The following is a 13504-nucleotide window of genomic DNA, read 5'->3' on the forward strand; positions in this document are numbered from 1 at the left end:
CCTTTTTTTGTTGTTTTTTTCTTTCTTGTGCTTTTTCCCATGTGTTCTGAGTTTTTTTTTTTCACATGACTAATGTGGAAATATGTTTAATATGATGGTACATGTTTAACCTTTATCAGATTGATTGCCATCTTATGGAAGGATGTGGGAGGGAGAAAAAAATGGAAACCAAAATCTTATTGTAGCAAAAACTAGTTTTTTTTTGTTTTTTTTAAAGAATCTTTACACAGTAATATCTTGGTTCTGCTTATTTTACTCTTCATTCTTTTGTGGAGACCTCTCCATACTTTTCTACAATTAATGAACTCATCATTTTTAATAATAGAGTAATTTATCATGAACATATATCACAATTTTGTTAGCTGTTTATTAATTGATGGTTATCCCTGAAATTTCCAGTTTTTTGCCACTACAAAAAGAATTGTCATAAATATTTTAGAATATGTAGGTTCCTTTACATTTTTCCTAATCCTCTTGGGAAACAGATCTGAGAAAAGTACAGCTTTGTCAAAAGGTATAGGCAGTTTAATAATTCTAGGCACAATTTCAAATATCTCTCAAAAGTAGTTGGGTTAACTCACAGATCCACCAACAATGAATTAAGGTACCAATTTTTCCATATCTTCTCCAGTATCTGTCACTTTCCTCTTGTATCATTTTAGCTAATCTGCTAGGAATAACATATCTCAAGGTTGTTTTCATTAGCATTAATACTGAGAGCATTTTTTTACTATACGTAGTTTTGATTTATCCCTTAGAAAACTACCTGTTCATACCCTTTGATCACTTATCAACTGGGAAATGATTCGTATTCTTTGACAAAATTCTTTATTTGTTTGAGATATGAGACCTTTATATGAGAAAATGTCTTTAAAATCTTCCCCCACCCCTTCTCCCAGTATTCTGCTTTCCTTCTAATTGTGGCTGCATTTGTATTTTGTGGTTTTTTTGTTTGTTATTTACAAAACCTTTTAATGTAATCAAAATTAGCTAATTTTATAGCTTACCTTATCTCATATTTGTTCACAAATTGTTCACTTATCCATAATTCTGATAGGTAATATGTTCCATGTTTCTCAAATTTTCTTGTAATATCTCCCTTTATATCTAAGTCATGTATCCATGACCTTATCTTGGTATATGGTATGTATACATCTTGTATGTGCAATTTTTTGCATGTTATCTCCTTCTGCTTGAGAACAGTGTTTTTGCCTTTTCTGGGGGAGTGGCTGGGGTTAGCCTCAAAATTTAATATAATGCCTGGCACATATACTGTAAACCCTTAATAAATGCTGATCAGCTTGATTTGACTTGATTAATGATGTGAACATTCTTTGTTATTACTTTATTCCTATTCTTATTGGAAAGATTCCTCTCAGTTATGGTTAATGTTACTGCTGGGTTTGATATTGGATACTATTTAAGAAAATCCTCTTATTGTCCAAGTTTTAGTAGTTTCAACATAAAAGGTGGTGTATTTTGTCAAAAGCTTTTTCTGCATCCACTGATATAATTGTATGATTTTTATTTTTCTTATGTAATAGTGTTGTTTCTGGTTTTCCAGACATTGAACTAACCCTGATTTCTTAATATAAATACAAGTTGGCACTTATATTTCGCTTATCAGTTGTACTAGCAAAATAGTTTTTGGTTTTTTTTTCTTTGTCAGACTAGTTAATGCTTTATCTGCTTTTATCACCTCAGATTTTAGCCAAGTGTGATGTTACATGTTTATATTCTCAGGTATCTTTTTTTCCTTTTACAACTTTTTTGGAAGAGACAACGTTTATTTATTTATTTTCTGGTTATACATGTACGTTCACTTTAAAAAAAATACATTTCTTTATGAATCATGTTGGGAAAGAAAAATCAGAACAAAAGAGAAAAACCATGAGGGGTAAAAAACAAGAAGAAAAAACAAAGTGAACATAGTATGTACTGATTTATATTCAATGTCCACAGTTCTCTTTGGATACAGATAACATTTCCTAAAGTTTATTGGAATTTCCTTAGATCACTGAACTGCTGAGAACCAAATCTGTCATAAATTATGCCACAAACTTGCTGTTGCTGTGTACAATGTATTTCTATTTCTGTTTGTTGCACTCAGCAAGTTTGTGTAAATCTTTCCAGGCCTTTCTAAAATAAGCTTATTCATCATTTTTTTATAGAACAATAATATTCTATGACTTTCATAGACCATAACCTATTCAGCCATTCCCTAATCAGTAGGCATCTATTCATTTTCCAATTCTTTGTCACCACAAAGAACTACTACAAATTTTTTTTTTTTTTTTTTTTTTGCACATGTAGGTCCTTTTCCTTGCTTTATGATTTCCCTGGGACACAAACCCAGTAGAGACTATGCGGGATTAACGGATATGCATAGTTTTATGGCTCTTTGGGCATAGTTCCAAAACATTTTTATTCTTTTAATAAGAAATCATCACAGTTTTATGTTAAAACTAACTTAGGACTATATATGTGCATATTTTCCCCTTGGCACTCTGCCCTAATTTACCACCATGTAGGGAAATAGTAAGAATATCAGGTGATAAATGAAAAGTTGATTGCCTAGTAGGGTTTTGGAATCACCCTGAAGCTCAACTTCCTATAACTGAACAAAGCAAATCAGTATTCTTATGCTTAAGAGGAAAGTTTTCAAAGAATCTTAGTGAAGTGAATGCCTATGAATAATTTTAAATCTTCCCTTAAAAAATTTGGGATTGGCATTCCCTCATGGAATATACAGTTTCTAGTAAACAATAACAGAGGTGACACTAAAAAAGTTTTACTTTAATCCCACTGCCTGTATGGGATGTGAAATATTTCAGAATTGAAGGTTGTGTTACTTGGCTTATAGTACTAGCAATTTCTCTGTTGTCATCTAAGTTGATTCACCAGAATGAGTTAACGAGATTGATGAGATACAGCTTCTAGAGGAAAAGTAGCCCTGAGGCCACGGGGCTTTGGCAGTGCTGCAGTTCCACAGATAATGCTGGTCGCCAGATAACAATCTGTTGGTCAGTTTTCCCCTCCAAACCACAAAATTCAATATTGAGCATAATAAAATTACCATATCAGTGACATGAAGCACCAGATCTCTTTTCTCCCTATAAGTTTGTCTTCTTGCTCCTAATTCTTTGCTAATCCATTTTGAAACTTAGCCCACTGTTAGCAGCATAATAAATCTTTGCTTCTTAACTTGAGGACAAACTGAGTTTGCAAATTCTTTTGCCATACCTGCAACACTGACCTGGGGACTCTAACTTTGTTGGGTTGTCTTTCACTCTCAACAAGATGAACAGGTTCATGAAGAATGACTTATGTTGGTTTGAAATTGACTATAACCTCCATTATTTTCACTGGGGAAGACTTAATTTAATGAAGGAAAAAGAAAGAAACCTTGTGGTTAGCCAGAAAAAAAATCAATGTGAAGTTGAAACAGCTATGAATATCTTAAAATGGTTATGGTTATGGTAGGCCAGACTTTTATCAATGCTTTCTTTCCTAAATACATCTTAATCTTCATGGAAAAAATAGGATGTTTATTAAACATTTTAGAGTCTAATGTTAAGGTATTCATGACATAAGAGACAGAGACCCTCAGTGAGATGTCTCAAACTTGGTGATTAGGTTTTTCTACTTTTTAAAGAACTTTTTTTTGTGGAAAATCCCCGATTCTGCTGATCTTATCCTATATGTTAACACAGAGATCAGTCTGCTGTACTACTTATATTTTAACTTTCTTTTTAAACAGTGGCAGAACATGTGTCCTATTTTATTGGCAGTTTTGCCACTGTTTAAAAAGAAAGTTAAAATTATTGTGGGCATCTAATTGCCTATCAGGACTCTGATGTGATCAATCAGCCTAAAAGTAATCACATGGCAGAAAGAGATTACATTTGGGGAGAATGCTTTTTAACCCAACAGGGCAGTGTCCAGTGCAAACCGCTCCAATGTAATTGCCAGATGATGATGAGAAATCCCCAAAGTGGTAAATAGAAGGGAATTAGATAGGCTAACTGCCTGGGAGAGGAGGTTTGCTTATATTCCTACAGACAGAGAAGGAAACAGATGGGTGGCAATGAGCACCTGGAGAGAAACAGAAAAGGAGAAAAACCTCAAAACAAAGAAGATTTAAGAAATATCTGACACTGAAAGAGCATGGCTGACAATGAGACTGTTAAAAGAACTTTAAAATCTTCAGGAATCATTGGATTCCCTAACACAAGATGACACTGTTTCAAGGAATTGAAAACCAGCAGGAATCATTGAATTCCTTGAGATGAAAAATTGTTGATGAGACTATTGGAGTACTTCAAAGCTTGCAGGAATTATTGGATTCCTGGTACATGAACTAATGGACAATGGATTCCTTTTGGACTATTTCTAGGACTTATGGACATGTGTAAATTCTCATGTTGATTCATGTTATTTGTTTCATCACTACTAGTAATTATGTGTATTACCTCCCATATTGATGGATTTATGTATACCTATTTCAAGTGAGCTCCTTCAGAAACCTGCTAATCTGATTTGATTTCCCATTTCCTTTGGTGTTTTCATCTCCCTTCCTGAGAAGTTAGGGAGGGTATGACCATCTTTTATGATGTTTTTCACTTCTTTTTTGAGCAATCAGGGAAGGCGTGATCACCTTCTTTTTTGGGGTTCTCACCTCCTTGAGAAGTCAGGGAGGTCATGACTACCTTATGTTCTAAATCAAAAGAAAGTGGGAGATGTTAGAATCCTTACAAAGTGTTGAACTCACTGGAATTGATAGAAACAATGCTTATGTACTTTGTGGAAGTGAAAAACAAATTAGTGAAGCCATCTAGAAGAAATGGTAATCTCACAACTTTTTGAAAATAGAACTTATTTTAAAGAGAGTATTCTGTAATTTTGTTTTTTGCTATTAAATGGGCTTATATGTGGAATGTTATAATTTTAAATACAGTCTAGAGACAATGAAACCATGGAAATTACTTAAATTTTTTTTTTTTATTACTTTGTACCAAGAACAATAATGGAAAATAAAAGAAAACTCATTATTTCATGTTTTTTGAAAAATGTATTGAGTTAATATTATTATTAAATATAAAATTGAAATACTTTATTTTGTCTGTTGATAAAAGGGCTCAGAATTTTCAAGGTAACTCCCATTTTCCACCAACTACTCTACTTGGTTTCCACTCCATGGAACAAGATGATACGCCTCCTTATTCACTTTCAGTTTCCTTTTGTGTGCTGTCAATTTTTATCACACTGTAAGCTCCTTGGGGAAAGGGACTTTCTTATTTGTATCCTTATAGTTTATCTAATGTCTGGTACATAGTAGGCACATAATGTACCGAAACTTTTTGTCATATAAAATTTCTTTCTAAAGGTTAACATAATTTTTATAGCATTTTAAATCAAGTTAAGCAAATTAGGCTTCTTCTTAGAGAATCCCAGAAGTCTTAAAGTTTGCTGAAACAGAGAAAAAATTCATTTCATTTAATAAAATTAAAACATTATCACCTTGTGTATATGATCCTGACTATAAAGCTTTCCTTCCTTCCAAACATTCAATTTTTATCATTTCAGGCTTCAAGATTCCATGCAGTGCTCCACTGTTTGTTTGTAATTAGGATTTTGTTTTTCTCGTTTTTTAAATGAAAGAGATGAGTAGGAGGGAGAGAAAGCTAGAAAGAGATTTTTTTTTTGGCCTTTCTTTATAGAACCAGGATTGACTACTGGTGAGTCACACAGTAAGTATAATAAATACCTTTTTTCTTCTATTTATTTTTGTTCTTTATAATCTTTAAAATTCAGTTTTATTTTCTATTCTGCATTGTCTCTCCCTTCCCATCCATTGAAAAGGCCAGAAAAATAGAACATATTATGAATCTTAAAAATATTTTGTTGATTGACTCAACTAATATTAAGTAATTAGTAATTATAAATTAAATAAGTAGTAATAGTAAATAAAGTAATTAGTAAAGTACTATATATGGACCATATATAAGATACTATGAATGGAAGATCTGAAACCAAAATAGTTCCTGTCCTATTTTGAGAGCCCTCCATCATTATAAGAGTGTAGAATAGTGTGGTACAATACAAGGACAACTAGATTTGAAACTAGAAGATCTGGGTTCAAATTCCATTGATACCATTTACTACATCTGAGGAATCCTGGGCAAATAGTTTCACCTTTTGACCTCAGTCTCCTTATCTATAAAACGAGGGGACTAGACCCAGTAGCCTCTCTGGCCACTTCAGCTCTAAACCTATGATAGCATGAATAAGTTTGTAAATAAGTATAATAAAATACAAACTATAGAGGAAAAAAAAGGAAGAGAAATGAAGGAAAAGCTTCTTGTAGAAATGACACCTAAGCAGACCACTGAAAGAAGCAGAGATGAGGAAGTAGTGCATTCCAAACATGGGACAGTTTGTATAAAGAGTGGGAATATGGTGTTCAGCAGGCAAAGTGGCTAAAATGTAGATTTTTATAAAGAAGAGTAGAATGAATGAAACAAAATAAAATAAGGCTGAATGGATATTTAAACCTAGAAGACTTGAAGAACAAAACATCAATAGAAAGGAAAGTAATGGGAAAAAAAAAAGGAAAGGAAGGAGGCCTAGTAAGCGAGTATCTAATAAACATCATAAAAAATGAAATTCAGAACTAGAAACAGATAAGAACCTTTGGGTTTTCCTCCCTGACCTGTTCCCTATTTAGAGGACTGTATGGTAACAGAGAGGAAGGAGGAAATGTGTCATCTGATTAAAGTTACTTTTTACCTTTTGTAATTGCTACTACATACTACAAAGAAAATGTATGGAACAGAATTGTTAACAGAATTATTAGTATACTCACCTGTCTTCTACTGTCTTATTAGAAGGATAGAAAACTTTGAATGAAAATCCACTTCTTGGAAAAGAGCCCTTAAAAAATTCAAGTGAACATTATTATAATTAATTGCAACAAATTTAAATTTGCAAAAGAAATAATTTTAAAGTCAAATAATTAGGCTTGTGCTAGCAGTTACTGTGAAGAAAAATCCATATTCTTTCATGTCAGCATAAATATAACTGGTCATTATTTAGAGGAAAAATCAGATTTTAGATGAAATTAAACAAATCTGCAAATGAGACACTTGGTACTGAATGGGACAAGTGAAGATTTCTCAGAAGACTATAGAGTGGAGTGGATCAGACCCTAAGCCTAAGTTTCAGGAAGCCATGTGATCCCCAGGAAGTTGAAAGTGTTGTCTACTGGTCAAAAGCCATTTCCCATTCCTGAAGAATTCAGTTCATCCAATGAATTTAAAAATCAACAGGAAGAGGGGTGGACCTGTGTCTTTTCTGCTATATAATCCAGTTTCCACTTCTGTACTGTGCCACACTATGCTAGACTGTTCAGGTATGCTGGCTTTCTTATTGTAAGAACTGAGAAAGGCTTTCTATTTGTATCTGGAGAGGCCTTCCAGTAGTCAATTAGGATAAAGGGGGTCTAGCATAAAAAAAGTATCTAGCAAAGTTTCTCACTGGCACAAAAGGTTGAAAAAAGGAAGAGAAACTGTTTATGATACATTAAGTGGATTTTTTTAATGGTATAATAAAAATTTGGAAATATGTAAAAAAATTTGGTTCATTTAAGAAGAATTAACTATGAAGATAACAGATAACAAAAGGAAAAGTTATTAAACGCTTACTATATGCTAGGTGTTGTTCTTACTATTGGGGATACAAGTACAAGCAAGTAAGGAAACTTAATTTTTTTTCCCTCCTTAAGGAGTTTACATTCTAATGGGGGAAGACAACCAAAAAGACTACTATAACTAAAAAGTCAATTTAGAAGTCTATTCATTCTAAAGAAAATTTGAATATAAGAAAAGTTTTTCAAAGACTGTGCTACTTATTTGGGATAAACAACAAAAAGACAAATATTTATAATTCTCTCTCTCTCTTTTTTTTAATAGCCTTTTATTTACAGGATATATGCATGGGTAACTTTACAGCATTAACAATTGCCAAACCTCTTGTTCCAATTTTTCACCTCTTACCCCCCCCCCTCCCCCAGATGGCAGGATGACCAGTAGATGTTAAGTACATTAAAATATAAATTAGATACACAATAAGTATACATGACCAAAACGTTATTTTGCTGTACAAAAAGAATCAGACTCTGAAATATTGTACAATTAGCTTGTGAAGGAAATCAAAAATGCAGGTGGGCATAAATATAGGGATTGGGAATTCAATGTAATGGTTTTTGGTCATCTCCCAGAGTTCTTTTTCTGGGCATAGCTGGTTCAGTTCATTAATGCTCCATTGGAAATGATTTGGTTGATCTTGTTGCTGAGGATGGCCTGGTCCATCAGAACTGGTCATCATATAGTATTGTTGTTGAAGTATATAATGATCTCCTGGTCCTGCTCATTTCACTCAGCATCAGTTCGTCTTTCTGAAATTATCCTGTTGGTCATTTCTTACAGAACAGTAATATTCCATAATACTCATATACCACAATTTATTCAGCTATTCTCCAACTGATGGACATCCATTCAGTTTCCAGTTTTTAGCCACTACAAAAAGGGCTGCCACAAACATTCGTGCACATACAGGTCCCTTTCCTTCTTTATAATCTCTTTGGGATATAATCCCAGTAGTAACACTGTGGATCAAAGGGTATGCACAGTTTGATAACTTTTTGAGCATAGTTCCAAACTACTCTCCAAAATGGTTGGATTCGTTCACAACTCCACCAACAATGCATCAATGTCCCAGATTTCCCGCATCCCCTCCAACAATCATTATTTTTTCCTGTCATCTTAGCCAATCTGACAGGTATGTAGTGGTATCTTAGAGTTGTCTTAATTTGCATTTTTCTGATTAATAATGACTTGGAGCATCTTTTCATATGACTAGAAATAGTTTCAATTTCTTCATCTGAGAATTGTCTGTTCATATCCTTTGACCATTTTTCAATTGGAGAATGGCTTGATTTTTTATAAATTAGAGTTAATTCTCTGTATATTTTGGAAATGAGGCCTTTATCAGAACCTTTGACTGTAAAAATATTTTCCCAGTTTATTGCTTCCCTTCTAATCTTGTCTGCATTAGTTTTGTTTGTACAAAAACTTTTCAGTTTTGTATAATCGAAATTTTCTATTTTGTGATCAGTAATGATCTCTAGTTCTGCTTTGGTCATAAAGACCTTCCCCTTCCACAGATCTGAGAGGTAAACTATTCTGTGTTCCTCTAATTTATTGATAATTTCATTCTTTATGCCTAGGTCATGAACCCATTTTGACCTTATCTTGGTGTACGGCGTTAAGTATGGATCAATGCCTAGTTTCTGCCATATTAGTTTCCAATTTTCCCAGCAATTTTTATCAAACAGTAAGTTCTTATCCCAAAAGCTGGGATCTTTGGGTTTGTCAAAGACTAGGTTGCTATATTTGTTGACTGTTTTATCCCTTGAACCTAATCTATTCCACTGATCAACTAATCTATTCCTTAGCCAGTACCAAATAGTTTTGGTAACTGCTGCTCTATAATATAATTTTAGATCTGGTACAGCTAAGCCACCTTCATATTTATAATTCTCTTAAGAACAATGCTTATCTGAAACCTAAAGTCGGAGTTACTGAATTATATTACATAGAAAATCTGAAGCATTAGTGAGATTCTGTGCTATATAGAAAAATTAATCCAAGGAATTGTCCCATGATTGGTTCACATGCTTTGTAAGTTTTTAACAAAAACAAAAGTGTCATTTTCCAATTATTATTTACCAAACTTATCTTCTGATAATTTTTGGCAATTTAAAAAAATTATACATTCTACAAGGTTTTAAAATACTTATTTTTTTAAGTGCTGAAAATCCTGTAGATGTTTCCAAATAAAAATATTTTAAAAAAATGTTTTCAGTCAATACAAAGTCATAGCAGTAGTTAGAAAGGAGGTAGGTTTGTGTATCTGTTGGAATAACATTCACTTATATGTTAAACTTCTGCCATGTTTGTAAATATGTATGGGTGGATAACATTATTTAATAGTCACATTGTAAAGACAGTAAGTTTAACATCTTTCTTTCTCTGTTATAGCTAAAACAACTTAGTTCTGTTGCTATGTTTCTACACATTGTGAAGTCAGATTAAGTGAGTTAAATTTTAACTTTTAAAGTTAAAAGATATTTTGTTTGTAGCAGTCCTTTTTGTAATGACAAGGAACTGGAAACTGAGTGGATGCCTATCAGCTGGGGAATGGATGAATAAGTTATGGTATACTAATGTAATAGATTATTATTATTCTATAAGAAATGATCAACAGGATGATTTCAGGGAGGCCTGGAGAGACTTACATGAACTGATCTAAATGAAGTGAGTAGAACTTTGTACACAGCAAAAACAAGATTATATGATAATCAACTGTGATGGACTTTGTTCTTTTCAGCTTGAGGTGAATCAGCCAATTCCAATTGATTTGTGATGGAAAGAGCCATCTGTATCCAGAAAGAGGACTATAGAAACTGCATCATAGCATAGCATTTTCACCTTTTTTTGTTGTCTCCTTGGTTTTTTTCCTTTTTGATCTTATTTTTCTTGTGCAGCATGGTAAATATGGAAATATGTATCAAATATGTACATGTTTAACATATATTGGATTACTTTCTGTCCAGGTGAGGGATAGAATGAAGGAAGAAGAAAAATTTGAAACACAAGTTTTGCAAGGGGGAATATTGAAAATTATCTGCATGTGGTTTGAAAATAAAAAACTATTATTAAAAATATTTTTTAGAAATCATTTAAATGGTAGTGAATAATGTAAAATTAAACGAATTCTTACCGGGTTTATGCAAAGGCAGTCTGTGTTGGTAATAGTAAAAGGATCATATTTGTCTGCGATGACAAGGAGATCAGGAATGGGATACACTCTCAAAGTATGATCATATGCCCAATACACTGGACAAACATAAAGTGGTAAAGGAGTCAGGTGTCCTTGTGATAACAGAGTCTTTACAAACTACAAAAGAAATAGAAAAAAAATTAAGAAAAAAAGAACTGTGGTTTTTCAATTCAAAATATGTTCTAATCAAGTGTTTCAAATCAGATAAAAAACAAGATTTATATTACTTGATAGACCACTGTCATCAAAACACTTATGTTTTAGTATGTAGTACACAAATCAACTAAACAAAAACCACAATTGCCTAAGACATGAAATTATACTAGCAGCTTTAAAAATGAATGTGTTTAATTTTCTCATTTTATAGTGAAGATTTAGCAATTAAAAACATATAATTCATTAAAACAGTCCTCAGGAAGTCATGGTTTAGTCAGTGACAAAAAAGCATTAAAATTAAAAAAAAAAAAAAGTAAGAAAGTAAGTAGTATATGACTGCAGAATGATTATTTTTATTTAATTCAATATGAAAATACAATTTAAGAAAAAATATATTTACGTGATGAGGAATATCCATGTTGCTGCTAGGAAAACGGACACAATTTCTACACATTTTATTCACCAAGTCTTCACGAAAGATAATGATTTCTTGTGTGCAATACTGAATTCTGGAATGAAAACATGGGTTAAATTTTGAATATTTAACAGGGATTTTTAAAAATTATTTTTGTTTAGGGATAGAGAATACATCTAATTTCATTTGTTTAGCAAACTCCTAAGTGAAATAATAGTATTTACCATTATGGTAGAGTCATCAACTCCACATTGCAAGAATGTGTCAAAAGGAGGGGCCTGAACCAAGGTCTTCTTAGCTTCAAGACTGACTTTCCATCTATTATGCCCTGCTATCTTTGATTTTTTAATTCAAAGAAAATCATTATGCAGCAGCAAGCTAACTCTTAACATTAACTTGAAGAAAACCATACTATACACCACAATAATTATCAGTGATATAGACAGCAAATTGTTATAAAGTGTCCATTCATTCTTAATTAGTTTTCTTCTTTTCTTTTCTTTTTTTTTTTTTTTGCTGAGGCAATTGAGGTTAAGTGAGTTGCCCAGGATCACACAGCTAGGAAGTGTTAAGTGTTTGAGACCAGATTTTAACTCAGGTCCTCCTGACTTCAGGGTTGGTGCTCTATCACTGCGCCACCTATCTGTCCCGATAAGTTTTCTTAAAGGGTGGGTTATAAAGACAATTTGTGCACACACAGGCAATAATATCTTACATTTACTTTTTTAAAAATTTCAATAGTATTTTATTTTTTTTCAATTACATATAAAGATAGTTTTCAACATTTATTTTTATAAGCATTTGAGTTCCAAATTTTCTTTCTTCCTCCTTCCTCAGCAAGCATCTTGACTATTTTGTTTTCAATAATTTATATGATACATAAAATACTGCTTTTCATCAGAAGTTTTAGAATTAGAATGAAGCTCAGAAATCAACAAATTCAATCCCCACAATTAAACACAACTACAGAAACTGAAGCTTTAAAAAAAAAAAAGACTTACCCAAGGTGTCACAAGTAGAAAGTGTCAGGATTGTAATTTAAGTTCTCCAAATCCTGTTCTTTCCACTATTCTATACTGTCTCTCAATACTGCTTTGAATTCTATTAGTATATTTTCTTTTATGATAAAATCATTTTGATTCATCCATTTAAAATCAATGAATATGTGGAAAACATTTTAATATTTCAGCAAAAAACAAAACAAACTATTACAAAATACACAATAGTAAAGTTTACCTGCAGGGATTTGTAGTGAAAACTGAATATGGTACTCGCTGCCTGAAGTCATTAGTGATGCTTTCAGCAAGTGGTGGCCTATAAAAATAATTTGCATGGTACAGATTAATTGTTAAAAGATCCTCAAATTTTCTTTAAAGTCATTTAAAAAAATGGCTCTAACTCACTTTGGTAAAATAGAACCAGGTCCAGGATCTTCTGGCCCAGGTACAAACACAAAACGACTGCTGTAAACACAGTGCAACATCACTTGTTATTTTTACAATTATTTAACAACATTAAAAAATAAAAACAAGCAATTAAACTACTTCATGTCAGAAATTATTTCAATTTAGACTACTACAATTTTCAAAAAAATGTTGAGTCTGTTTTTGTCATAAACAAAGAAATGGCATAATACATATCTCCCTTATATAGAGATCAATTTATAGATTATTACATATAAGTAATCAAATAAGATGATTTTTATTTTGGGAGATTTTTAGTAAAATCGTACTTTTTCCCCCCGAGGCAATTGGGGGGGGGGAGGAGATTTACCCGCTAAGTGTCTGAGGCCAGATTTGAATTCAGGTCCTCCTGACTATGGGGCTGGTGCTCTATCCACTGCCCCACCTAGCTATCTTAACCTCACACATTTAAAAGAAGTTCATACATCTGTTACAGTCATGTGAAGCACTTTGGAAAAACCAACACCCTCCACAAATGGCGTTTAAGGAGAAAGAAATGCCCCCCTTTTGCTATTAACCTTTGAATGAATTTAAAAAAGCATTTCTTTGCTCATTATATGCAAAGCAC

At 32.5% G+C, this 13504-nt stretch overlaps 1 protein-coding gene across 1 annotated transcript in view; it reads right to left on the minus strand.

The window, feature by feature from the left end:
* Positions 1-4925: 4925 nt before the first annotated feature.
* The window catches only part of POLE2 (DNA polymerase epsilon 2, accessory subunit), a 44264-nt gene continuing 35685 nt past the window's right edge, over positions 4926-13504 (minus strand). Inside the window, exons 14-19 of the mRNA XM_031952819.1 lie at positions 12877-12936; positions 12710-12787; positions 11459-11567; positions 10843-11019; positions 6866-6933; positions 4926-5469 (exon numbers count right to left, since the gene is read on the minus strand). Coding sequence (XP_031808679.1) covers positions 5460-5469; positions 6866-6933; positions 10843-11019; positions 11459-11567; positions 12710-12787; positions 12877-12936 — 502 coding nt within the window. The 3' untranslated portion in view covers positions 4926-5459. The remainder of the gene's footprint in view (positions 5470-6865; positions 6934-10842; positions 11020-11458; positions 11568-12709; positions 12788-12876; positions 12937-13504) is intronic.

This window comes from Sarcophilus harrisii, chromosome 2 (assembly GCF_902635505.1).
Source record: "Sarcophilus harrisii chromosome 2, mSarHar1.11, whole genome shotgun sequence".
Classification (NCBI taxonomy): domain Eukaryota; kingdom Metazoa; phylum Chordata; class Mammalia; order Dasyuromorphia; family Dasyuridae; genus Sarcophilus; species Sarcophilus harrisii.